At 39.7% G+C, this 25,408-nt stretch overlaps 1 protein-coding gene across 1 annotated transcript in view; it reads right to left on the bottom strand.

Moving 5' to 3' along the window:
* DIS3L2 (DIS3 like 3'-5' exoribonuclease 2) overlaps positions 1 to 25,408 on the bottom strand; it is a 374,099-nt gene that overhangs the window by 303,709 nt on the left and 44,982 nt on the right. Inside the window, exons 2-4 of the mRNA XM_079923917.1 lie at positions 16,308 to 16,456; positions 15,633 to 15,790; positions 5,404 to 5,457 (exon numbers count right to left, since the gene is read on the bottom strand). Of these exons, the coding sequence (XP_079780043.1) occupies positions 5,404 to 5,457; positions 15,633 to 15,790; positions 16,308 to 16,359 (264 nt within the window). The 5' untranslated portion in view covers positions 16,360 to 16,456. The remainder of the gene's footprint in view (positions 1 to 5,403; positions 5,458 to 15,632; positions 15,791 to 16,307; positions 16,457 to 25,408) is intronic.

The following is a 25,408-nucleotide window of genomic DNA, read 5'->3' as shown; positions in this document are numbered from 1 at the left end:
AGCAAGATCCTTTTTGACCCACCTCTTAGAGAAATGGAAATAAAAACAAAAATAAACAAATGGGACCTAATGAAACTTCAAAGCTTTTGCACAGCAAAGGAAACCATAAACAAGACCAAAAGACAACCCTCAGAATGGGAGAAAATATTTGCAAATGAAGCAACTGACAAAGGATTAATCTCTAAAATTTATAAGCAGCTCATTCAGCTCAATAACAAAAAAGCAAACAACCCAATCCAAAAATGGGCAGAAGACCTAAATAGACATTTCTCCAAAGAAGATATACAGATGCCAACAAACACATGAAAGAATGCTCAACATCATTAATCATTAGAGAAATGCAAATCAAAACTACAATGAGATATCATCTCACACCAGTCAGAATGGCCATCATCAAAAAATCTAGAAACAATAAATGCTGGAGAGGGTGTGGAGAAAAGGGAACACTCTTGCACTGCTGGTGGGAATGTGAATTGGTACAGCCACTATGGAGAACAGTATGGAGGTTCCTTAAAAAACTACAAATAGAACTACCATATGACCCAGCAATCCCACTACTGGGCATATACCCTGAGAAAACCAAAATTCAAAAAGAGTCATGTACCAAAATGTTCATTGCAGCTCTATTTACAATAGCCCAGAGATGGAAACAACCTAAGTGTCCATCATTGGATGAATGGATAAAGAAGATGTGGCACATATATACAATGGAATATTACTCAGCCATAAAAAGAAACGAAATTGAGCTCTTTGTAATGAGGTGGATAGACCTAGAGTCTGTCATACAGAGTGAAGTAAGTCAGAAGGAGAAAGACAAATACCGTATGCTAACACATATATATGGAATTTAAGGGAAAAAAAATGTCATGAAGAACCTAGGGGTAAGACAGGAATAAAGACACAGACCTACTAGAGAATGGACTTGAGGGTATGGGGAGGGGGGAGGGTAAGCTGGGACAAAGTGAGAGAGAGGAATGGACATATATACACTACCAAACGTAAGGTAGATAGCTAGTGGGAAGCAGCCGCATAGCACAGGGAGATCAGCTCGGTGCTTTGTGACCACCTGGAGGGGTGCGATAGGGAGGGTGGGAGGGAGGGAGACGCAAGAGGGAAGAGATATGGGAACATGTATATGTATAACTGATTCACTTTGTTATAAAGTAGAAACTAGCACACCATTGTAAAGCAATTATACTCCAATTAAAAAAAAAAAGATACTTGAGGACAGCTCAATATTAAAAGTTTGAGTCAATCCCTCCTAACTTTTTTTTTCCAAATTAGCAAACTGTAATTGTTTTCTCAAAGATACATTTCTTTTCACATACATCCATCATACACTGTAAACAAAAAAAGCAGTGTACATGAAATAAGAGAAAATAAATAGCATAGGTATTTATAGGAGAAGAAAATCCATAGCATAGGTAAGGAGGCTCTAGTCTGGAGCACAGCTGAGTTTCCAGCAGTATAACCTCTTAACTACTTTTTAAGGCCAAGGAATTCATTCCTTCATTTGAATGCCAGAAGACTTGCTCTATCCATCAGAAAGAATAGAAAAAAAAGAAAAATGGATAATGATCAACCTGTTGGAAATATAAAGGGATCTATGGGTAATCTAACTAAATATATAGGAGGCAGGAGTGGGGAGGATAGCCCAAGTATACTATGATGGTCAGAACATCCTCCACCGATGGAATAGCTCCCTTTGGACCAGAAATAAATTCCACAGATGTACAAAGAGTGCCCCCCATGATGAGATGCACAAAAAAGCTACAGAACTCCTTGCACCAACATAATTCAGAACTGAAACTGTGCTTTTTATAAAAGGCCAGGTTTTTACATCTGGTCCATTTTTCCTCTTTATCTTATTCCCAAATGGGATAGAAAGGCACCTCAATAATATCAATTTATCTTGGTTTTGTGAAAAAGTTACATGGTTCTTTCTTACTTTTACTGAGAACAAGAGAACACTATCAGGTACACACAGAAGTAACATCCCATGTATGTTGAGTTTGTCAGAGGAAAATGAATATCAACTTTCTATCAGTAGAAATTATAATAAACCTAAATCATGTTCCCCCAAAACAAAGTACTTTTTTATACCTGATGATCAATTCATTGTTTCTAGCCTGTTGATATATGTAGACATTTTAACACAGAAAGTGACACTGTATAAGTTCTCAACTGTTTTTAGAGTCAATAAGAATAAACCTAAATAATTTCATCAAATCTAGTCTATTTTTATTTCTCCAAAAACTTTAGAATTTTAAAGTTATGAAGAACATTAGACAATATTTAATCCACCCCTTCATTTTACAATTAAGGAAACCTTCCGTTTCTTATTGTCAGAGCTGAGGTTTCATCTTCTATCAATTCCTATCTTTATTGTCCCTGCTAAAGCAGGGACAGGTAACCGTCAGGCCCTGCATCTGATATCCTACCTTCTAGTCTACCTGTGAGCATTCTTCCAGTTCATACAAGTTCACAGTTGACATGGGCACGAGCTACGTATACTCAGAAATCTAGACCAGTGGTGGGATCTACCTACATGTAATTCATTGCCTCTACTATCTCCCCCTTCAACTGCTCTCCATAATGCTTCTAAAACCTGAAACTGACCAGAAAATCTACAAAACTAGAATGCAGGATTGTGCCAGTGTCCAAAACTGGAGTATCTACAATCACTTACAGCTGGGTCTCGATAGAGCTTCTGTAGTAGAGGTGAGTCATTTAGCACTTTTTCTCCCTCTGAGACAATTTTATTACTCCATCAGTGGCCAGATAAGAGAATAAAAGAGGTATAGAAGTAAGCCAATCCTAATATCACAACTGTGTAAAAACTTCTAAATAGGACATGCCAGGAATACAATTTCAAGTGGGAGAACAACTTGAGCTTTTGAAACGTCAATAACTTTTGCTTAACTTCCTTTAACAAGCCAGATTAAACAGTGGCAACACATCATTTGCAAATTTAAATCACATGAACTTAACTTACAGGAACATAACCAGGCCAACACTTCAGAGGACCTCTGCTCTGGCCCTCCTCCGACCACACCCCTCCTCAACAGGTAAGGAGCTCTCAAGGCTAAATGGATTGTAATCAGCCCCAAGCCCACTTCCAGGGCATATATAAGCACCTTCCCCAGGTCTATCTTCCCAAACGCAGACCACATCACAGGTGGCACCCCTAGACTCGACAGGTGGCTAATGGGTGGGTATTTCTAAAGGGTATGGGCAGAGCTTGGACATGTGGGATAAGATGCTCACCTAGAGGGCAAGGGCCCTTGCTGAATGCGGGGGAGGAGGCAGGAGGGCAGCAAAGAGGGGACAGGGAGCAAGAACTGGGAAGGGAAGAGGGGCAGGCCAGAGGTGGACCCTCTCCATGCAGCCACCTTTCAGCATGGAGCTCCGAGGAGTCTGAGAATTCTACGTCTGAACCCCAGTACAAGTACATGGAGGTATACTTGGCAAGGAATATATTTTACCTGTCATGAATGTATTTTACTTAACAGTTTGTTAGTCTGATTTATAACTTTTACGTATTTAATATAAGGTACGTGTGCCTCCCTCTGTATCTCGTCCTAGGCCATACACTCGTTAGGAGCCGGCCTAATAGGGATCTAACAGAGAAATTCAATACTGTGCACTAAGAAAAGAGAGAAAGCAAGCAGAAAAATTTTCAAAATACTGTATGTAGTTCCACTTATCATTCCCATCGATGAGAGCGAACCTCAGTGTGCAGGGAGGGCGATTTGCTCAGTTCCCAGGTACCTCTCAGGGTGAACTCCTTACTGCACTGGGTATGATTCTCGTGCTTAAAAAATCCATGTTTGAGCTTCCCTAGTGGCGCAGTGATTGAGAGTCCGCCTGCCAATGCAGGGGACACGGGTTCGTGCCCCGGTCCGGGAAGATCCCACGTGCCGCGGAGCGGCTGGGCCCGTGAGCCGTGGCCACTGGGCCTGCGCATCCGGAGCCTGTGCTCCGCAACGGGAGAGGCCACAACAGTGAGAGGCCTGCGTACGGCAAAAAAAAAAAAAAGAAAATCCATGTTTTTCACACAGTGGGGCCCCTAGTATAATTGAGCTCCTTCAACTGGTGTGCCAAAGAAGAAACAATCACCCTTTCTAATGTGGAGAAAATGCTGGTTATGCTAGACTTATTGAGAGATGGTTACTCCCTCTCCAACATGGCATATTCCTAAGAGATTTTCATTGGTAATTTTTATGATTATTGAATGTGAATTTCACCTTATGAGCAAACTCTGAAATCTAACACCCACGTAAACTGTGTGATGGAATAGCTCCCGCAGCTAAGTTACTACCTCAAATCTGACGCTCAATTCTATAATCTAAGCACCAGGGTCAGCAATATATACCATGTTCTGTCACAGGAACAGAAAATGACTAAGAGAGAACAAGGTGACATGTGACATTTTTTATCTAAGCCAGTGGGTAAGACCTAAACTTGAGATACAAATGTGAATCCTTGGCTTCAGGACAAGGGCAAGGGAAAAAAGGACAAAACTGAACTTCGGAATAGGTCTTACGTTATTGAAACAACAACAGTAATATACCTATGAAGTACATGACTGAACTTGTATTCTCATTAAACTTGTCATTTTACAAAATGAAATATGTTAACTGAAATATATGTATTCCATTTCCTCATCTATGAGCCGAAGTTTCTTCCTATAATCTCTTCCACTGTGAAAAATCTAATTCTATGGCTATCCTATTTATGGTATCCTGGAAAAGTTAGGCCAAGAATTTAAGAATACTGCTCTCCCAGCTTTGCACAATCAAACCTTACCCAGAGACCTGCTACTAATTATATGTCAGAGTGAACTTCCCTTAATGAGAGAGAGCCTATTAAAATGAGTCATGAACCTAAGAAAGACTATAAAGAGCCAATGGTAAAAAGCCTTGTACCAAGTCCTATCACCTGCACAAAAGTGAAGTGAGAAACTGACCAGAAAAAAAAATAATAATACACATTATTTTTGGACAAAGTTGCAGAATAGCTCATGCAGTAGATTGAAAGTACATAGCATATTTGTTTAGGAGAGATTAACTTAAATCAGTGGAAAAACCCATAAATCCTTTTAAGCTATAAACCAAGGGTGTCCAATTACAAGAACTGGTGGGTATCTGTGTGGGTTCAGCCGCTCCCTGCAGCCTAGTAACAAATGCCATCCCTTTCATTTGAAGTGTGATTTTTAAGATTGGCAGAAGGGGCTGTTAACCAAAGGCAAATTTTGTTTATTTAAATTTGAAACAAATCCTTGCCCATCCTCAATTTTGTTTTACTACTCTGTTTTTTAGTTAGAATATATGATTTCAGTTTTACAGCACATCTAAAAAATTAAATGTGACATTGGGTTTATTATAAAGTTATTGAACTTACCGGGGAAGGAATGAAGGCTTCATGAAACTTCTTCGGATTAATTCTCAATACACCCTTTAAAATAAAAAATAAAACCTGTGAAAATTTAACTAGTTACACACTTACAATCTTTCCATACATATGTTACTAGTCAATAAAAAGTTTAAAATTAATTAAACAATTCGATCTAGGAAACAAGTTAGATGTATGAGAACTATTCATTAAATGCATGAAATATGATTTATACTGATGTCTGTATCACAGAGTTCTATCAAACACTAAAAGCTCACATTGGCACCTTGCAGTGAATGGGCAGAGGTGAGAAGCAACAGAGACTGGCGTGGAGTGGGAAAGTGGCAACTATTGGGATTTTATGTGCCCTTATATGCTAGTCTTCAAATATAAACCTTTACTTTAAGAACAAGGTTACGGGGGATTATGCCGCACTACACAATGGCCTTTTTTTATTCTATAAGACCTTCCCACAATTGCTTGCTTCTGTGACAATTTTCAAAGTGATACAGGTTGACTTCCAGGTTGAATACTTAGTCTCGAGGGGCTGGATGCATATTTTTTACTCTGGCCCCTCTGCAGAGCTGAATGAGTCAATAATTCAAAATGGTCCAGAACCAGCTCTTAATGTAAGTGGGAATCCTGGCTCCAACAGCCAGGCCACCCAGTCTGCCTACAACTTCACGTCAGTCCAGCACGAAGTCAGGGTCTGCCTCTATTTATGCACAGGGGTGCAGGTGGGGCCGTCTTCAACAGCAGTTCAGTATTTTAGGCTCTTGCAGGAAGCTGTAACCCTCCCCACTTACAGCTGCATCTGAAGGCCACTGGAACACACGGATGGAGGCAGTTATTTTCCTAAGAGTCAGACTCAAAGGGTGTCTTGAGAAAGTGTTTTAAATAACATCTCTCCCCTAAAATACTGAAAGACCCAGAGACACACAATTAACAAAATAGGTGAGGGCATAAAATAAAGCAGAAAATAATTCCTTCTTTCACTGGTACGCCATGTTTAAATTACAAATTTCCATGCAACAGTTTATATTACTGTTAAATCCCACACAGACTACTATAAATCCTCATTCAGTCCTTAATTTAATAATTATTTACTGAATTCTGATTATGTGCCAGACCCTGAGACAGACAATGTGGGAGAGTGAGAACCAAACTCAGCCTTTGTTTACAAAGTAAAACATGAAGAATGCCACAAGTGAGGGGACAGCGTACTTTCAGCTAGGGGCACTAGGCAAGGCTCCAGAGATGGCGTCTGACCTGGTCCTTGATGGAGGAGTAAAATTTGAAGATAAATCAGAAAGGAAATATAGGCAAGAGTGATTAAGAGGGCAAATACTCTTCTACCACCATGCTGTATTAGGGTAAGAGACAGAGGGACTGGGAAGTAAGGCAGGCAAAGCTCCCACAGGCCAGTCCCTTTTCTATGAATGTCGCTGCAATTGCACTTTTAGGGCAGCTGTTTCTTGTTGGGAGAGGGAGGAAAAGGCTTATTATATTTATCCTCAATATTCATCCACTCACTCAACAAATATCTCCTGACAATTAGCATGACAGGCACTATGCTAAGTGATGGGGCCACAATGGAGAGAGAGTAATAATAGATAGGCTCTACCCTCATAGCTTACAGTCTAGTGAGAGGAAATAAACACTCCAAATAAATAAAAGTAAACTCACTGATTTTTTAAAATTCATTTTCTGACCCAAGTTTCTTTTTTTTCAACTGCTAATCTTCTATCATCCCTTCAAGCTCAGTGAATGGTTAGTACATGAAGAAGTATAGAGATGAGAATGCCTTCTGCTTTGAAAGTACCTTTAATTACAGAGCACTCAGAAATGCCACAGCTGGACTCAGGGGAAAGAAACAGGTTGCTCAGGGCTGTATCCTGCTCTATTTTGTTTGTCTGTGTGTTTTTTTAATTGAGATATGTTTGATGTACAATGTTATATAAGTTACAGGTATATAACAGTGATTTGCAATTTTTAAAGGTTATATACTCAATGTACTGTTATTATAAAATATCTCGACTCTATTGAAAAGAATAACTACTGGGCTTCCCTGGTGGCGCACTGGTTGGGAGTCCGCCTGCCGATGCAGGGGACATGGGTTCGTGCCCCGGTCCGGGAAGATCCCACATGCCGCGGAGCAGCTGGGCCGGTGAGCCATGGCCGCTGAGCCTACGCGTCTGGAGCCTGTGCGTCTGGAGCCTGTGCTCCACAATGGGAGAGGCCACAACAGTGAGAGGCCCGTGTACCGCAAAAAAAAAAAAAAAAAAAAGAACAACTATTAAAAGGACCAAAAAGATTCTATACTTGATTGTCTATCCCACACTTCCTGATATATAAAAGCACACAAGGAGGGATACATGCCTTGTTCAAGAAAACTGTTTGCAATTTGACTGGAGCATACTCTTAAGAACTGGACCTCAGGAACAGATCCCCTGAGAGTACAGATCACACTAAGAAAGAAAAATCTCTAGCAGAGTCCACAGCAGACCACGGTCATCCCCACAGCCTGAAGAAGCTGTCAGGAAAGCAACTCAAGAAATGGCCTTGTAACTGAAAGAGACTTCTAGCAGATGTCTTGTCTTACTCACCTACATACATAAGTCCAGAACTTCCATTTCCATATTTCTATAACCATTGCCTAATCTGCCCCAAACCCTCATCTCTTATTTTCCTCCTCAACCGTTTCCTAAGCCTGAAACTGGTGGCTCCAAATCCTCCATCTCTTTTCTGAATGCTCTGGTGCCTCCTTGCCTCCACTGAAACCTGATGTGACCAATTCCCTCCAAGTGCTCTCAAAGGGGGCCGATTTTCTCTCTCTTATCCCATATAGCTCAGGGACCAGAAGAAGAATGTTTCCCCCCCCCTGCTTCCCCACTACAGCTTTAAAAATTCTCCCATTCTCTATCAAAATCCCCAGATACTTAGAAGTGCATGTCACTGGCTCCTGCTATACCTCCTTGGTGCTGGCATCTTCAAACCTTCTGATCGTATCCCTAATTTACTAATGCTGCTTTACAACAAACGCTAAAGAAACTTCTCTAGGTGGGAAACACAAGAAAAGAAAAAGACCCACAAAAACAAACCCAAAACAATTGAGAAAATGGTAATAGGAACATACATACTGATAACAACCTTGAATGTAAATGGATTAAATGCCCCAACCAAAAGACACAGACTGGCTGAAGGGATATAAAAACAAGACCCATCTATATGCTGTCTACAAGAGACCCACTTCAGACCTAGGGACACATACAGACTGAAAGTGAAGGGATGGAAAAAAGATATTCCATGCAAATGAAAATCAAAAGAAAGCTGGAGTATCAACACTTGTATCAGATTTTTAAAATAAAGACTGTTACAAGAGATAAGGAGGGACACGACATAATGATCAAAGGATCAACACAAGAAGAAGATATAACAATTATAAATGTTTACGCACACAACATATGAGCACCTCAACACATAAGGCAAATGCTAACAACCATAAACGGAGGAACCGACAGTAACACAATAACAGTAGGGGACTTTAACACCCCACTTCACTAATGGACAGATCATCCAAACAGAAAATAAATAAGGAAACACAAGCTTTAAATGACACAACAGACCAGATAGATTTAATTGATATTTATAGAACATTCCACCCAGGGCTTCCCTGGTGGCGCAGTGGTTGAGAGTCCGCCTGCCGATGCAGGGGACACGGGTTCGTGCCCCGGTCCAGGAAGATGCCACATGCCACGGAGCAGCTGGGCCCGTGAGCCATGGCTGCTGAGCCTGCGCGTCCGGAACCTGTGCTCCACGATGGGAGAGGCCACAACAGTGAGAGGCCTGCATACCGCAGAAAAAAAAAAAAGAACATTCCACCCAAAAGTGGCAGAATACACTTTCTTCTCAAGTGTACATGGAACATTCTCCAGGATAGATCACATCTTGGGTCACAAATCAAGACTCAGTAAATTTAAGAAAATTGAAATTGTATCAAGCATCTTTTCTGACCACAACACTATGAGACTGGAAATCAATTACAGGAGAAAAACTGTAAAAAACACAAATACCTGGAGGCTAAACAGTGCGCTACTAAATAACCAAGAGATGACTGAAGAAATCAAAGAAGAAATTTAAAAATACATAGAGAAAAATGACAACGAAAACACGACAACCCAAAACCTATGGGATGCAGCAAAAGCAGTTCTAAGAGGGAAGTTTATAGCAATTCAATCTCACCTCAAGAAACAAGAAAAATCTCAAATAAACAATCTAACCCTACACTTAAAACAACTAGAGAAAGAATAACAAAGAAAACCCAAAATCAGTAGAAGGAAAGAAATCGTAACAATCAGAGCAGAAATAAATGAAACAGAAATGAAGAAAACAATAGCAAAGATCAATAAAACTAAAAGCTGGTTCTTTGAGAAGGTAAACAAAATTGATAAACCATTAGCTAGACTCATCAAGAAAAATAGGGAGAGGACTCAATTCAATAAAATTAGAAATGAAAAAGGAAAAATCACAATTGAGACTGCAGAAATACAAAGGATTATAAGAGACTACTACAAACAACTATATGCCAATAAAATGGACAACCACGAAGAAATGGACAAATTCTTGGAAAGGTACAATTTTCCAAGACTGAACCACGAAGAATTAGAAAATATAAACAGACCTATCACAAGTAATGAAATTAAAACCATAATTAAAAATCTTCCAACAAACAAAAGTCCAGGACCAGATGGCTTCACAGGTGAATTCTATAATACATTTAGAGACGAGCTAACACCCATCCTTCTCAAACTCTTCCAAAAAATTGCAGAGGGCGAAACACCTCAAATTCATTCTACAAAGCCAACATCACCCTGATACCAAAGCTGGAAAAAGATAACACAAAAAAAGAAAATTATAGACCAATATCACTGATGAACATAGATGCAAAAATCCTGAACAAAATACTAGCAAACAGAGTCCAACAACACATTAAAAAGATCATACACCATGATCAAGTGGGATTTATCCCAGGGATGCAAGGATTCTTCAATATAGGCAAATCAATCAATATGATACACCACTAACAAATTAAGAAATAAAAACCATATGATCATCTCAATAGATGCAGAAAAAGCTTTTGACAAAATTCAACACTCATTTATGATAAAAACTCTGCAGAAAATGGACATAGAGGGAACCTACCTCAACATAATAAAGGCCATATATGACAAACCCACAGCAAGCATCATACTCAATGGTGAAAAACTGAAAGCATTTCCAGTAACATCAGGAACAAGACAAGGATGTCCACTCTCACCACTCTTATTCAACATAGTTTTGGAAGTCCTAGCCACAGCAATCAGAGAAGAAAAAGAAATAAAAACAATACAAATTGGAAAAGAAGAAGTAAAACTGTCACTGTTTGTAGATGACATGATACTATACATAGAAAACCCTAAAGATGCCACCAAAAAACTACTAGAACTAATCAATGAATTTGGTAGGGTTGCAGGATACAAAATGAAATCTCTGGCATTCCTATACACCAACAACAAAAAATCAGAAAGAGAAATTAAGGAAACACTCCCATTTACCACTGCAACAAAAAGAATAAAATACGTAGGAACAAACCTGCCTAAAGAGGCAAAAGACTTGTACTCAGAAAACTATAAAACAATGATGAAAGAAATCAAAAATGACATAAGCAGATGGAGAAATATACCACACTCTTGGATTGGAAGAATCAATATTGTGAAAATGACTATACTGCCCAAAGCAATCTACAGATTCAATGCAATCCCTATCAAACTACCAATGGCATTCTTCACAGAACTAGAACAAAAAATTTTACAATTTGTATGGAAACACAAAAGATCCCAAATAGCCAAAGCAAACTTGAGAAAGAAAAACAGAGCTGGAGGAATCAGGCTCCCCAACTTCAAACTATACCACAAAGCTACAGTAATCAAGACAATATGGTACTGGCACAGAAACAGAAATATAGATCAATGGTACAGGACAGAATGCCCAAAAATAAACCCACGCACATATGGGCACCTAATTTATGACAAAGGAGGCAAGAACATACAATGGAGGAAAGACAGCCTCCTCAGTAAGTGGTGCTGGAAAAACTGGACAGCTACATGTAAAAGAATGAAATTAGAACACTACCTAACACCATACACAAAAATAAACTCCAGGGCTTCCCTGGTGGTGCAGTGGTTGAGAGTCCGCCTGCCAATGCAGGGGACACGGGTTCATGCCCCGGTCCGGGAAGATCCCACATGCCGCGGAGCACCGAGGCCCGTGAGCCATGGCCGCTGAGCCTGCGCATCCGGAGCCTGTGCTCCACAACGGGAGAGGCCACAACAGTGAGAGGCCCGCGTACCACAAAAAATAATAATAATATTTAAAAAATAAACCCCAAATGGATTAAAGACTTAAATGTAAGACCAGACACTATAAAACTCTTGGAAGAAAACATAGGAAAAACACTCTTTGACATAAACCACAGCAAGATCCTTTTTGACCCACCTCCTAGAGTAACGGAAATAAAAACAAAAATAAACAAATGGGACTTAATTAAACTTAAAAACTTTTGCATAGCAAAGGAAACCATAAACAAGACAAAAAGACAACCCTCAGAATGGGAGAAAATATTTGCAAATGAAACAAGAGACAAAGGATTAATCTCCAAAATATACAAATAGCTCATGCATCTCAATGTCAAAAAAACAAACAATCCAATCAAAAAATGGGTAGAAGACTTAAATAGACATTTCACCAAGGAAGACATACAGATGGCCAAGAGGCACATGAAAAGATGCTCAACATCACTAATTATTAGAGAAATGCAAATCAAAACTACAATGAGGTATCACCTCACACCAGTCAGAATGGCCATTATCAAAAAATCTAGAAACAATAAACGCTGGAGAGGGTGTGGAGAAAACGGAACCCTCTTGCACTGTTAGTGGGAATGTAAATTGATACAGCCACTATGGAGAACAGTATGGAGGTTCCTTAAAAAACTACAAATAGAACTACCATATGACCCAGCAATCCCACTACTGGGCATATACCCTGAGAAAACCATAATTCAAAAAGAGTCATGTACCACAATGTTCATTGCAGCACTATTTACAATAGCCAGGACATGGAAGCAACCTAAATGTCCATTGACAGATGAATGGATAAAGAAGATGTGCCACATACATACAGTGGAATATTACTCAGCCATAAAAAGAAACGAAATTGAGTTATTTGTAGTGAGGTGGATGGATCTAGAGTCTGTCATACAAAGTGAAGCAAGTCAGAAAGAGAAAAACAAATACCATATGCTAACGCATATATAATGGAATCGAAAAAAAATGGTACTGATGAAACTAGTTGCAGGGCAGGAATAAAAAGGTATACCTAGAGAATGGACTTGAGGACATTGGGTGGGATGGGGAAGCTGGGGCAAAGTGAGAGTAGCATTGACATATATACACTACCAAATGTAAAATAGTTGGCTGGTGGGAAGCAGCATCATAGCACAGGGAGATTGGCTCGGTGCTCTGCAATGACCTAGAGGGGTGGGATAGTGAGGATGGGAGGGAGGCTCAAGAGGAAGGGGATATGGGGACACGTGTATGCATATGGCTGATTTGCTTTGCTGTGCAACAGAAACTAACACAGTACTGTGAAGCAATTATACTCAAAGATCTATTAAAAAATAAGTAAATAAAAATAAAAAAATAAAAACATCTCTTATCTTTCAATAAAAGTTTCTTTGGGGAAAGAAAAAGGATATCACAATATACTTAAGTTTGTATACAAAAGCTAACAAATGCTTACATCTAATATATATATTTAATAAGTTTAATTTTCTCCAACAGCATTCAAATTTCTTTTCTTGACTAGCCTTTTACCTTACCCATTAAGGCCTGCACAGATGGACTCTGTTTCTCTGCCTATGAAAATCTTATTTACAGTGTTGTATATTTCACACGGTGACCTCATATCTGGAACCCATTCCTTTTCCCATCTGCAAAGAACAACTGTTCTCATCTGTGGGGGGAGGCTCTGGCTGCAGAGTCTCATGATGTCACAGGCCAGGAGGAATCACTTACAAACTCCTGGGAATGAGAGTTGTTATATTGATCACCTTTTTTTTTTAACATTAGCAAAGAGTTGCTTCAAAAGCAAAAATTAATATGAGGGAGCAAAAATAATACCATTGCAGAATAGTTTCCTGAGCCTATCTTTGTAAATTTTATAAACAATTTTTCTTCCAAGTCATAACAACAGAGGATCCTCTCATTCTTCTTCAAAGACAGTACCTTGATCCTTTATTCAGTCAGTAAATAAAGATTTATTCGATATAAATTTATTAAGCATCAATCAAATGCCAGTCATTGGGCTAATTTGTGGGAATAAAATATGGCCATGCCCACAAGGAAGTGAACAGTCCATTTGAGGAAATATAAATTCCAAGAAATGATAATAAGTTTAGAATAAAGGGTAAACAAAAATGTCGGCTTCAGGAAAGTGGTAATGGCCAATTCTGCTTGGAGAATTAAAGTGAGGCTTCGTAAAGGGGGTAACATTTAGGTAAGGTCAAGCACAATTACATGAAGATAGTGGGAGAAAGCATTCCTAACACCAGGAACAGTATGTACAAAGTCATAGAGGAATCAAAGAACAGAGTTTTTACTGGCAAAGTTTCGAAGATCAGGGTGAACTGAGCAGAGTGTACCTGGAAGAGAACGGCAGGAGATGAGAATGGGAAAAGCACAACAGGTCCTCATACACAGAACAAGATGAGGGCCAAGAAACTTGCAGATAAAACGAAGTTCAGTATGTGCCCTGAACGACAAACAGCAAATGAATGGATTAATGAATGAACAAATGTCCAACCGAACCTTTAACTTTCCTGAGAGACCTTATCAAAGAAATCAAGGGAAGCTTTAAAAAAAAAAACCAACTGTACCTCTGAAATCAGAGCGAGCAACTAATTAATTTGTTAAAAACAAATTTTCATTCAAGAGTCTATATTAAGCACGTGACCACAGGTAAATACAAAAGGTGATAAAAAGGAAGAGAAGATGACAGTATCTGTTAATTAGCCGGATCTCCAGCCCCAAACACAAATATAGAAGCTGGACACTCGGACTGAGAGAAAATGGAACACAGTCGACATCTTCAAGCAAGCCAGGTAACACATGGCAATGTTTCTATACTAAACTAAGAATTATAAAATAGACTAATTCAAAGAATATGTGGCTTCGCCTCCCTCTCCATCTCACTGCCTACTACCTGCCTCAGATTTCACGCCTAAAGAGACCTAAGCTGCCTCACTCCATATTGTTTCACAGTTCGTGTCTTCATCAGTGTCACGACCTTTCCATAACTCCCTTCCCACACACACATAACACTCATTTAATAGACCCAAATGAGTCATCTTTCAATATTCACCGCAGGTGTCATCTCCTACAGTTCCTGGTTTCCCCCAACATTCTCCAGTAAGTGGTCACACTTTTATCTGAGCACTTACCCTTTATCCTCAAATCATCTGTTCACATGACTGCCTGCTCCACTACTGGGCTGCAGGCTCAAAGTATAGAAAGTCAGTCTCATCCACCTTCATCTCGGGAGCAACCACGCTGTGTGCTCCTAACTATATAAACTGTTCCTGGCTCACAGTGGATAGCTGAACGTTTGCTGAGCCAAACTGCTGAATTAGCTTGTAAAAATATTTTGTAAACTATAAAGCACTCAACAAATATTGTCTGCTGCTATTTACTGTTTCCTTTTCAAGCTTATTCTCTGTCAGGCAGCATCCATGTGCTCCAGGCGAACTGACCTATCAATGTTCCTTATAGCCACACGCTATATCCCACTTCTCTCTTAGCAGTCCACACTGGTCCCCTTGTAAAGCTCTTTCTCTCCACTTATTCAAACTGCACCAATCCATGGCCTGGCTCTAATATATCCCTTCCAATAAAGCACTCCTAGACAACCCTAACTGGAAGTAACGGTTCCCTTCTCTCAAACCTCAGAGCACTTTGTCACAGTCTGGTGGCACTTATCACCTCTAGTTATACTGCCGGTCTGAGAAGTGGGAAGCCCTGGGCCTGTTATGTCATCATTTCTCTCAAAGCACACAGCAGAGAAAAATGAACAGTTTCAATGAGTAATCGATTACTTCTGATTCCACATAATCAAGGAATAGCCTTCTAGTATATTTTAAGCACCTGAATAAGTGTTCCTCTCTTCAAGCCTTCTGAAACATCCTCCTTGGACAGGTAGGTTTCAAATATGCTTTTTTTCTTCCCTCGTGTGGTCTTGCTCTTTGACTTTTTGTCACCTGGTGAAGCACCAACGCCACGTGGGCCAGCCAAAGAGGACGCGCCTAGAAACATGAGGCATCAATCAACTCTACTCAAACGTCTATCTCCAAAACTGGAGATATTTCACCTTTTTTTTCTTATTTAGAAAGACCAAAACATAATAAAATTCCCTGATAATGATTTCAAATAGTCATAAAGAGGAAACATTGATAAGGAAACATGAATAAAATGTACACAGATTTGAGACCTGAATTTTAAATCAGCACCACAATATACACGGAACATAACCCGAATAATGGGTTCAGTATGCTTTGCTGGTTATAGACACAAACCTTTAAAAATAGGAATTACTAAAAGATCATCACTCTTCTAGAGGAGATTAAACAACTGTAATCAATATAACAATAAATTACGACAGCAAGAAAACACACAATTCTAAAGTAAATGACACAGGAGAATACTGAACAGGCCACCAAGGGAATTACAGTCTCCCTCAGTCCTAAGACCCGCCCTGCACCTCCATTCCACTTTAGTTCAGGTCTCCAGTTGCTAGAGCAGATTCCATTTTCCTTTTGCTACCTCTGGGGGTCCCCAGGGGCCGGAGGTTCAGCCGGTAGTCAGGATGGCTCATTACTGGTTCCACGGTCACCTCTTCTCTCTAGATCCCGGAGGGCCTCCACTGCTCAGCTCAGAGTTCTTCTGGCCTTGATCAGCTCAGTTGTCACTAGCTGAAACCAAAGAGAGATGGGTGACTGAAGAACTGTTAACCTGAAGCCTCCTCTGTGCTCTGGGAAATTTAGGACTTGGATGGCAAAGGCAATGTGGTATCCCTCCTGGGTCCTGGCGTCACTTTCTCCTAGGCAGTTAGTCAAGCACACCATCTGTCCTCACTTGCTTTTCAAGGTCTTCAACTTCATGGGTATCACCAGCCTGCTTGTTTGGGCCCCTCCAACTAAAAATCTCCACAAATAGGGCAATGAGGTTGAAATTAAGGAGTTCTGAGGTTCTATTCAGCTAGGGGAATGTACAAGAGCAGGAGGGAATATGGTTTTGAAAAATGGTATAAAGATCTAGAATCTAAAGTCTATAATGAAATAGGTGCTAAACTAGGGCTCAAGAGATGCGGCATTTACTAAGTTTAACCTTAGACAAATGACGTTCTTCTACAAAATCAAATAAATCAATTCCTTAGCATTCATCAATATAAACATAACCTAATTTACTGCCACAACCAGATGTCCACAACTACGCATGGAACTGCAGATGATTCACTAGCTTTCAAAAAATGGGAATACTGTAGTTAGACATCTACTTCCCTACTCTTACCTGCCATCACTTCAAACCAGTCATCTGACCAGAAGCTCCGGCAGCTGCTCCTAAGGAATACAAGGCAGCTGCCTGGCTCAGCGGACTGGAATGTGGGGCCCTGCAGCTGGCCCCCTGGCCTTTGACCTGGACACTGAACATGTCATCACTACATCTACTTTCTATTCTCTGCTGGCCACAGGCCCAGGATTCAAGCCTATACTTGCAAATTCTCAAAATCTGGATGGGCAGCCTGCTTTCCCATAAAGTGGATCAAGATGTCATTCTGAACACTAAAACCCTTTCCTCTAAACTTCCCACACACGTCCTTCACCAAAATGATGTAATTTTTCTTTAAATTGAAATTAATACTAACTCAGGAGAGCAGAAGCAACAGAGACAGAGTAACAAGCCACTTAGTGATATGTGAAGAGATTCAAAGATAAAGTCAAGAAGTTTCAAGAAGAGAGAGAAACAGATGGTCTTAGATAAACAACAAGGTAGTGGAAAAGGCACACAGAGGAGTCCAGACCATCTGCTGGTTTCATTCAGAAATGCATTCATCCACTCCTTAATTCAACAACTATTTCTGCAAGATACTATACACTAGGCATAGTGAGGGATACAAAAGTTAATTAGACTTATAGAACTCATATTAAAATAACAACTAATACAAGTTGGGGAGTGATAAGCACTTTTTTTTTAAGTATGGGTAATGTACATATGATGGAAGAGAGAATCTCCAGATCAGGAAATCCAAGAGAGCTTCAGGAAAGATGTTAAGAACTGAGAATGTGAGAAAAGCATACTGTTGGCAAAAGGAAAAAAATATATAGACACACAAACAGAAAAACACAGGCAGGTTCTTGCCACATTAATTCCATTTGGATGGAGTCCAGCCTATATGAAGGGAGGCAGTGGCAAGGAAAATAAAACAAGTTGGGAGGTCTAGAAAACCTGCCCCGTTTCTCAAAGGCGGTAGGGAATTTCTGAAGCATGAATGAGCGGAAGAGAAGAACAACAGACCAAAGTTGTGTTTCAGGAAAAATTAACCTGGCATAGCACATTTAGAGTCATCTAGAGTTGAGAAAGACTGGCAGCAGCTGCACCTCAGGGAAGAACCAGAACAGACTGGGTGAAAGGAAAGGAAGGCCCGAACTAGAGTTGCAGCTGCAGACACTGAAACGAACAGACCGTTAACATGGTATATTACATAGGAAAACTGGCACCACTTGGCAACCAGGCATTTCTGAAGGAGAGCAAGGAGGTGGCAATTGCGTGAGATTTCAAGTAAGGAGACTGGGAGATGATAACATCACTAAGTTAGAGAAGATGATGAATTCTACTTGGGGTATTATATACCTCTACATGGCAATACATACCTCTATATATACGCCTCTACACGTGGAAATACATACTTCTACATCAAGAACTTGAAAACTGGAGCATAACTTAGAGAGATGAATTAGCCAGCCATTTGCATAAAGACGGTAACCCAACGTTTTCTAGAATGGAAGAGATTGCCAAAAAGGGGTAAGGTGATGCAGAAGAGGGCCTAGGACAAAATCTGGGTGAGGGCAACTTTTTTTGCAAAGAGGAAGAAGAAGTAGAAAACATAATAAAGAAGCTAATAAAGATACAGGGGAAAAAAACAATAGAGTCTGATGCTAAGAAAACAAGGGAGACAATGACTTCCAAAGGAAGACAGGTTCATGATCAGGGTTTGCACGAACTACTAAGAAAACAAATAATGGCAGCCTTGGGTGGGGCAAGGGGCTGGAGCAAGCTGCAAGCAGGAGAAAGGCAATCCAAAACCAAGAGCCAGGATTGACAATGGGGCGCTTCATATCAAGGCTTGATGCAGGCAAGAGTTCAAAGTTAAGGGGAGATACTGCCAGTCAAGTGAGACGGAGGCACAGAGATCTCAACTCAAATGTCCTAGGCCAGCTGCATTTGTAACCTTTTTTCACAGCAAATGCCTCAGTTGGTGTGATTTACACCTAACTTTTCTGTCTAGCTCAGGAATATAAGGAATGTTTAGTTGAGATCATCACTATAATCCCACTGGCTCCCACAGTACCTAGGATAGAACAGGTGCTCAATAATCACTCCTTAAATGACTGGATGAGTTTGTTTTCATGAGCAAGCAGTGAGAACACCAAGCAAAGCAGGGTCATTCAGGGAAACCATGCTAAAAACAAATCAGCAAAGAATGGAAAACCAGGAAACAAAGTCAGCAGGAATAAGCCAGACCAGCCGAGCAGAGTCAAAGTCTGCCTTTGGGTATCAAAGCACTGGAAGCAGATGGAAAGATTCCAAGAATACAAGATGCTAAGCAGAAGACAAACAAGCAAGCAACCTTCCCTTCCCAGTGATGTAGTTGTGAAGGCCCATTAACCCTGGAAAAATCCTGGACACTCCTACCCTGACACACTAAAAGCACAAGTCACCAGCTAATCCTCACCAGCTTCCAGAATGAGGGCCAATGATACACTGCCCAACTGCCCACTGGCTCCTAGAGAGGGTGTCTTGCCATGGAAAGAGCTGTACATTCTGAAGAGTTGGGCTAAGATTAGGATGAACAGGCAGTAATGGTTAATAGTGTCACATGGTACAAAAGAGTAGGAATGAGGAGTAATGTAGGAAAAGCACTAGACTTGAGAAAGTGTAAACAAAGAAAGCATCTGGGTAAAAGAAGTGGTGTCTTGAGACCCAATGTATAGTACAGAGCAGGTGCTCAAAAATTTGAATAAATGAAGACTATCTGGGACAATAAACCAGGTTACAACAAATATATACTAGAGAGAAATATGAGTAGCAGAGCCAGGACTAGGGTGAGGCAAGCAAGGCACCTAGGACACAAAATTTATGAAAGCTAAGTGACACAAGTGCCATCCCCATGCTTGTAGGACTCCAAGATAAGTGCCTCCTTAAATGTTTGTGCCCTAGGCATCTCACTTGCCTTACCCTAGTCTCATTCAGCCTTATGAGTAGCAAGAACAGAAGAAATTAATGAACCTGGGTAGTGAAGGAAACTCAAGGAGATAAGTCATGAGAGGTTTAAAGAAAGAGAAGGTTAAGCCTATTCAGAAGCTAAGATGGAGCCAATGGAAAGCGAGAGATGGTAAAAACATGTGAAAGAGGATATAATAATGGAATAAAGAAAAAAAGAGGATGGGATTAAAATAAATCTCACTGAAATTTAAAAATAAAAAATATACATTGCAAATAATTGGGAAACACATGAAATAGTTAAGTAATGTTAAAACACTACTTAATGCCATTTTTTTAAAAAATAGCCAATAGATCCCTACTTCATAACATATTCTGAAATAAAATTTAGTATGAATAAAATTTAAATGTTTAAAAATGAGACAGAGAAACTGAGAGAGAAGGCAGGGGAAAGAACCCCCAGAATGGTTGAATGAGGAGTTTGACAAATATTATCCCCAACAATAAAAATGGACAAAATTATCAAAACCAACCATTTAAGGATCTGGATATTAACCGAAGACATACAACAAATTGAGAAGTGTTTATTCAAGAAAAATCTACTGAATCTCAGTAACAACAGTGGAAATGTATGGTGGTTTAGCCTAGGGCTCCCACCATCCTACACCTACCCCCAGTTTCTTGATGTGGAAGTCCTAATAGGGCAGGGCAAGCGGTAATGACTGGCAACCCCACTACCAGAGAGAGCTAAATTTATTTGGAGCAGAGCGAGAAGAATTCCACGCCCACAGGCATTTTTAACGACAACAGTGATTTAAGGGGCAAAAAATCAGGAAAGGCCAATATCACAGCTAGTCTGGTTTGTAATACCAGTTAGGGCAAGCAACAGATCAAGAGACCAACCAGAAATATAACAGGAAGAATCAGGGAATGAGACAACCAAAGTGCGTCTTGTAAGAATCTACATTTTCCTGCTGTGTGTATGCTCAAGACTGTAAACATACAGGAGAGAAATGAGTGGGTCCTAGAGAGCTATTCATCCCTGGATGAATGTGAGCCTTGCAAATACAGAAAGCAAAATCCAGGGCAGACTTGTAAACTGCCTCAATTTTGAATGCATTTCCCAAGTCTCACCAGGACCACTGACAAAGGGTGGGGGCCTCATCGTTTCAAGGAGTTTAAACACAACTTCTGACTAATCATAAGCTGACCACTAAGATATGCTGACTCAAGGGCAACTATCAGAAAGTCATGCTTAAAAATAAAAACAAGAAAAAAAGAACTGAGCAGAGACATGAGCAGCTAGCTACACACCATGAGAGAAACAGACTCCACAGAATTAGCCCATGCAAGCCGCTAAACAAACAGAGGAACCACCTCCAACTCTGGAGGAAAAGGAATCAGAATGCAGAATATATTATCAACAACATCCAGATTTCAACAAAAATTATAAGATATGCAAAAAAAAAACCCAGAAAAGTCTGACCCATACAATGGGGCGGGGATAGTTTCAATAAAAATTATCTCTAAGTGAGCCTAGATTTTAGATTCAGGCAACAAAGACTTCAAAGCAGCTATTATAAATATGTTCAAAGAACTAAAAGAAACCATCTTTAAAGGAAACTATGATGACAATGATTCATCAAATAAAAAATATCAGTAAGAGATTGAAATTATTTTAAAAGAACCAAATGGAAATTCCAAGTTGAAAGACAGAACAACTGAAATGAAAATTTCACTGGAGGAACTCAAGAGCAGATCTGAGCTAACAGAAGAAAGAATCAATAAACATGGAAAAACAGATCAATCAAGATTATCCAATCTGAAGAAAAATCAAAAATTGCAAAAAAAATTTTAACCAAAATTTACAATTTGTAATAAAGAGTCTGGCTTCATTTTTTGATGTTTGACCACTAATTTACCTTAAGCCTCACCTCCCCCTTCCCCTTTGACCCAACCTGGACAGGTTGATAAGAAAGTCCATTGCATTCCCACCTTTTTTGGCACGAGAGGGAAATTCACATTTCAAAAATCCCCAGCCTGCACATGGGACCTTCGCATCTTCAGTCCCCTAACCATTATAAAGGCCAAACTCACTCCTTCCCTCTGGCTCAAGCCAGGCCAGAGATGCTTATACCCACCCTTCTCTCCCCAGGAGTCTCCTAGGTGAGTAATAAATTTTCTCTCAGATTCTCTTGATGTACAGAGGGCAATCAGTATAGACATCCTACTAATTGGGAAGGGGTCCATTCCACCTCCACAGGATGATCACAGAAACAGGAATGAAAAAGGGGACAGGTCTACTAACTTTATAGAAATGAAAATGATTATAAGGGAATCAGTGAACAACTTTATGCCAACTAGACAACTTAGATGAAATGGATAAATTCCTAGAAGAACACAAATTACTGAAGCTGACTTAAGAAGAAATAGAAAATTTAAATAGACATATAAAAAATAAAGAAATTAAACTGGTAATTTTAAATCTTCCAATAAAAAAAGCCCAGGTAGCTTCACTGGTGAATTCTACCAAACAGAAAGAAAAAATAACACCAATCCTTTTCAAACTCTTCTAAAAAAGTAGGAGAAATACTCCCTAATTAATTCTATGGGGATAGTATTCCCCCTGATACTACAGGCAGACGTCACATACACACACACAAAAAAAATAACATTTAAATAGCTTCAATTTTTAAATTTCTTTTTAGATCAGTTTTGTTAATTTGCATTTTTTAAGCATTTGTCAATATCACCTAAAGGTTCCCCTTTTTTTTGGGGGGAGGGCGTGGTTCTTCAAAATATCGTCATGGTTTTCTTAATATCTATAGCAATGCTGTCCTTTCTGAAATGATGGGAATTTTCAATATCTGTGCTGCCCAATAAGGTAGCCACTAGCCACATTTGTCTTTCAAACATTTTAAAGAGTGGCTAGTGCAACTGAAAAACTGTCAAGTCTGAAATATCTGTATTTCATCTTTATTTTTGTAGGATATTATCGCAGGTTTTAAAATTCTAGATTGACAGTTATTCTCTAATGTGAAGATATCATTCCATCGTCTTCTGGCTTCCATTGTGTCTGCTGAGAAGTTAGCCATTAGTCTACTTGTTGGTTCTTTGAAAGTATACTTTATTCCCTCTCCCCATCTCTAGACAGCTTTTGAAATTTTTTTCTTTGTCTTTGGTTATCTACAGGTTTATACAATATACCAAGGTATGGATTTCTTTTTATTCTGCATAGTCTTAATAAGGTTTTGAGAATCTATTGCTTGATAAGTTTCAACAGTTATGGAAAGCTTTCAGCAAATTTCCTTCAGTATCACTTCTGCCCCGTTCTTTCTCAACCCCTTGTCTGGGACTCCAATTACACACTTTTGACCTTCTCAAAGTCTTAATGTCACCCTCAATTGCTTCAGTAACTCTCCACTTCATTAATTTTCTCTTCAGCTATATCTAATCTTCTGTTGAACCCATCAAGTTCCTAATTTCAGTTATTATGTTTTCAAGTCTAGATTTTCCATATCATTCTTTCAAAAGTATTCAGTTCTCTGTGGAAAATGGTGAATCTTTTCTCTTTGCACAAGGTAAGAATAGCTATACTAAAGTTGGCTCCTAAAAACTCCAATATCAGAGGTCCCTATTGATCTAATATTACCTTCTGTTTCTTCCGTTTGATTTTGTTTGTGTTGTTTGATCATGTGCCTGATTTTCTTTTTTATTATTATGGGCTGGACATTATACTTTCAAAATGTTTCTAGTAATAATTTAAGGTCTAGTATAATGTTATCATCTTTCAAACAGGATTTACATTTGCTTCTGCCAAGCACCTAAGACAAATAAAACAAATTACCTTAATCTTTTTTCAGGGTTTAAATGTATTCAAAGTAGAGTTACAACTCCTTTAAAGGCCTATATAGATGCAGTCACCCTTACTTGTAGGTGTATCTACCAATCCCAAATAAGACTGTTTCACTAAGGCCACACACTCCCAACCTGGGCAGGGCCTAAATTCTAATCCTTTTCTCTCTGGCCCTAAGAGATTATCAAATTCACCACTCAGTTTTTCAGCTTCTAAGTCTTTCAGCTGATCCCTCCAAAAATTAGTAAACATCTGTAGGAGACAAACAACACGAAACACTAGCCTTATCTCCCTAAGCCTTTATTCTCTCCTAGATATTCATTCTTATTACCTCTCAAATACCTTCAATTCTTTTTTTTTTTTCCTTTGCTGGGGGAGAGAGGGTGGTAGTGAGCTTTTCTAGTTGTTCTCAGAAGGAAGATTGGTTTCCAATTATTTTCTATGCTATAGCTGGAAGAGGAAGTGTCAACCTAACCCTTAACTCTCTCATTTACAGTCAATGCCTTCAATTCCCAACTCTCCCCTATACGGACTCACTCTTCTTTCTGACAAAAGCTCTCTATGATTTCATCTATCCTCTCCTCTCATCCTGTATGAGAGGAAGAAACGTCCCTACATGTTGACAACCTCCTCAAGGTGTGTTCTTCATCCAATTTTTTTTTTTTTTTTCTGGTATGTGGGCCTCTCACTGTTGTGGCCTCTCCCATTGCGGAGCACAGGCTCTGGACACGCAGGCTCAGCGGCCATGGCTCACGGGCCCAGCCGCTCCGTGGCATGTGGGATCCTCCTGGACCGGGGCACGAACCCATGTCCCCTGCATTGGCAGGCGGACTCTCAACCACTGCACCACCAGGGAAGCCCTCTTCATCCAATTTTTATCTATCTACTCTAGAACTTTGTCATACTCATTATTCTCTCCACAGTAGCCTCCCTAACAGAATATATCCAAATCAAGGGCCTGGCCCTGCTCTTATTCTGCACGCTTCAAGCTACCAGATACCATTCTATTTCTCTCATTCCCGTCTCTGCCAAAGTTTGAAAATGTGGTCTAGACTCACAAGCTCTATTTCCCCATGACATACTCTTTAATCCCCCTGGGAATATGATGTTTGCCCTCATCTCTACAATGAAATAAAGCTTTCAGTATTCCCAGGGAGGAAAATCCTCATCACCAGGACAATGGTATAGTCTCAGTTATTTTCTTCTAGGCCACCCCAGAACAGGATGCCACTCATCAGCCCCTTGGACTACACATTCTTCTCCAGTGACATCCAGGACACAGCAGTCACCTGGTTCTTCTAACTCTCTCTGCAATTCTCAAATTTCCTTGATGACTCCTCTTCTTTCACTTACCTCTTCAGTTCCTACCATTTGCAATGTTCTATTATTAAGACTCATTTCACTTCTCTGTTAAAGAGTTTTAAATCTACATCTCCAACCCTTCTCTCTGAAGTTCTCCTTTAACTTTCCAACTTCCTGTTGAATAATATTGGCAAGCACTTTGAATGCAACATGTTTCTAATTCAAGTTATTATTGACCTCAAACCAGATTTTCTGCCTGCATACT

The sequence above is a fragment of the Stenella coeruleoalba genome (genome assembly GCF_951394435.1).
Source record: "Stenella coeruleoalba genome assembly, chromosome: 6".
Classification (NCBI taxonomy): domain Eukaryota; kingdom Metazoa; phylum Chordata; class Mammalia; order Artiodactyla; family Delphinidae; genus Stenella; species Stenella coeruleoalba.
This window is presented reverse-complemented; position numbering and strand designations above follow the sequence as displayed.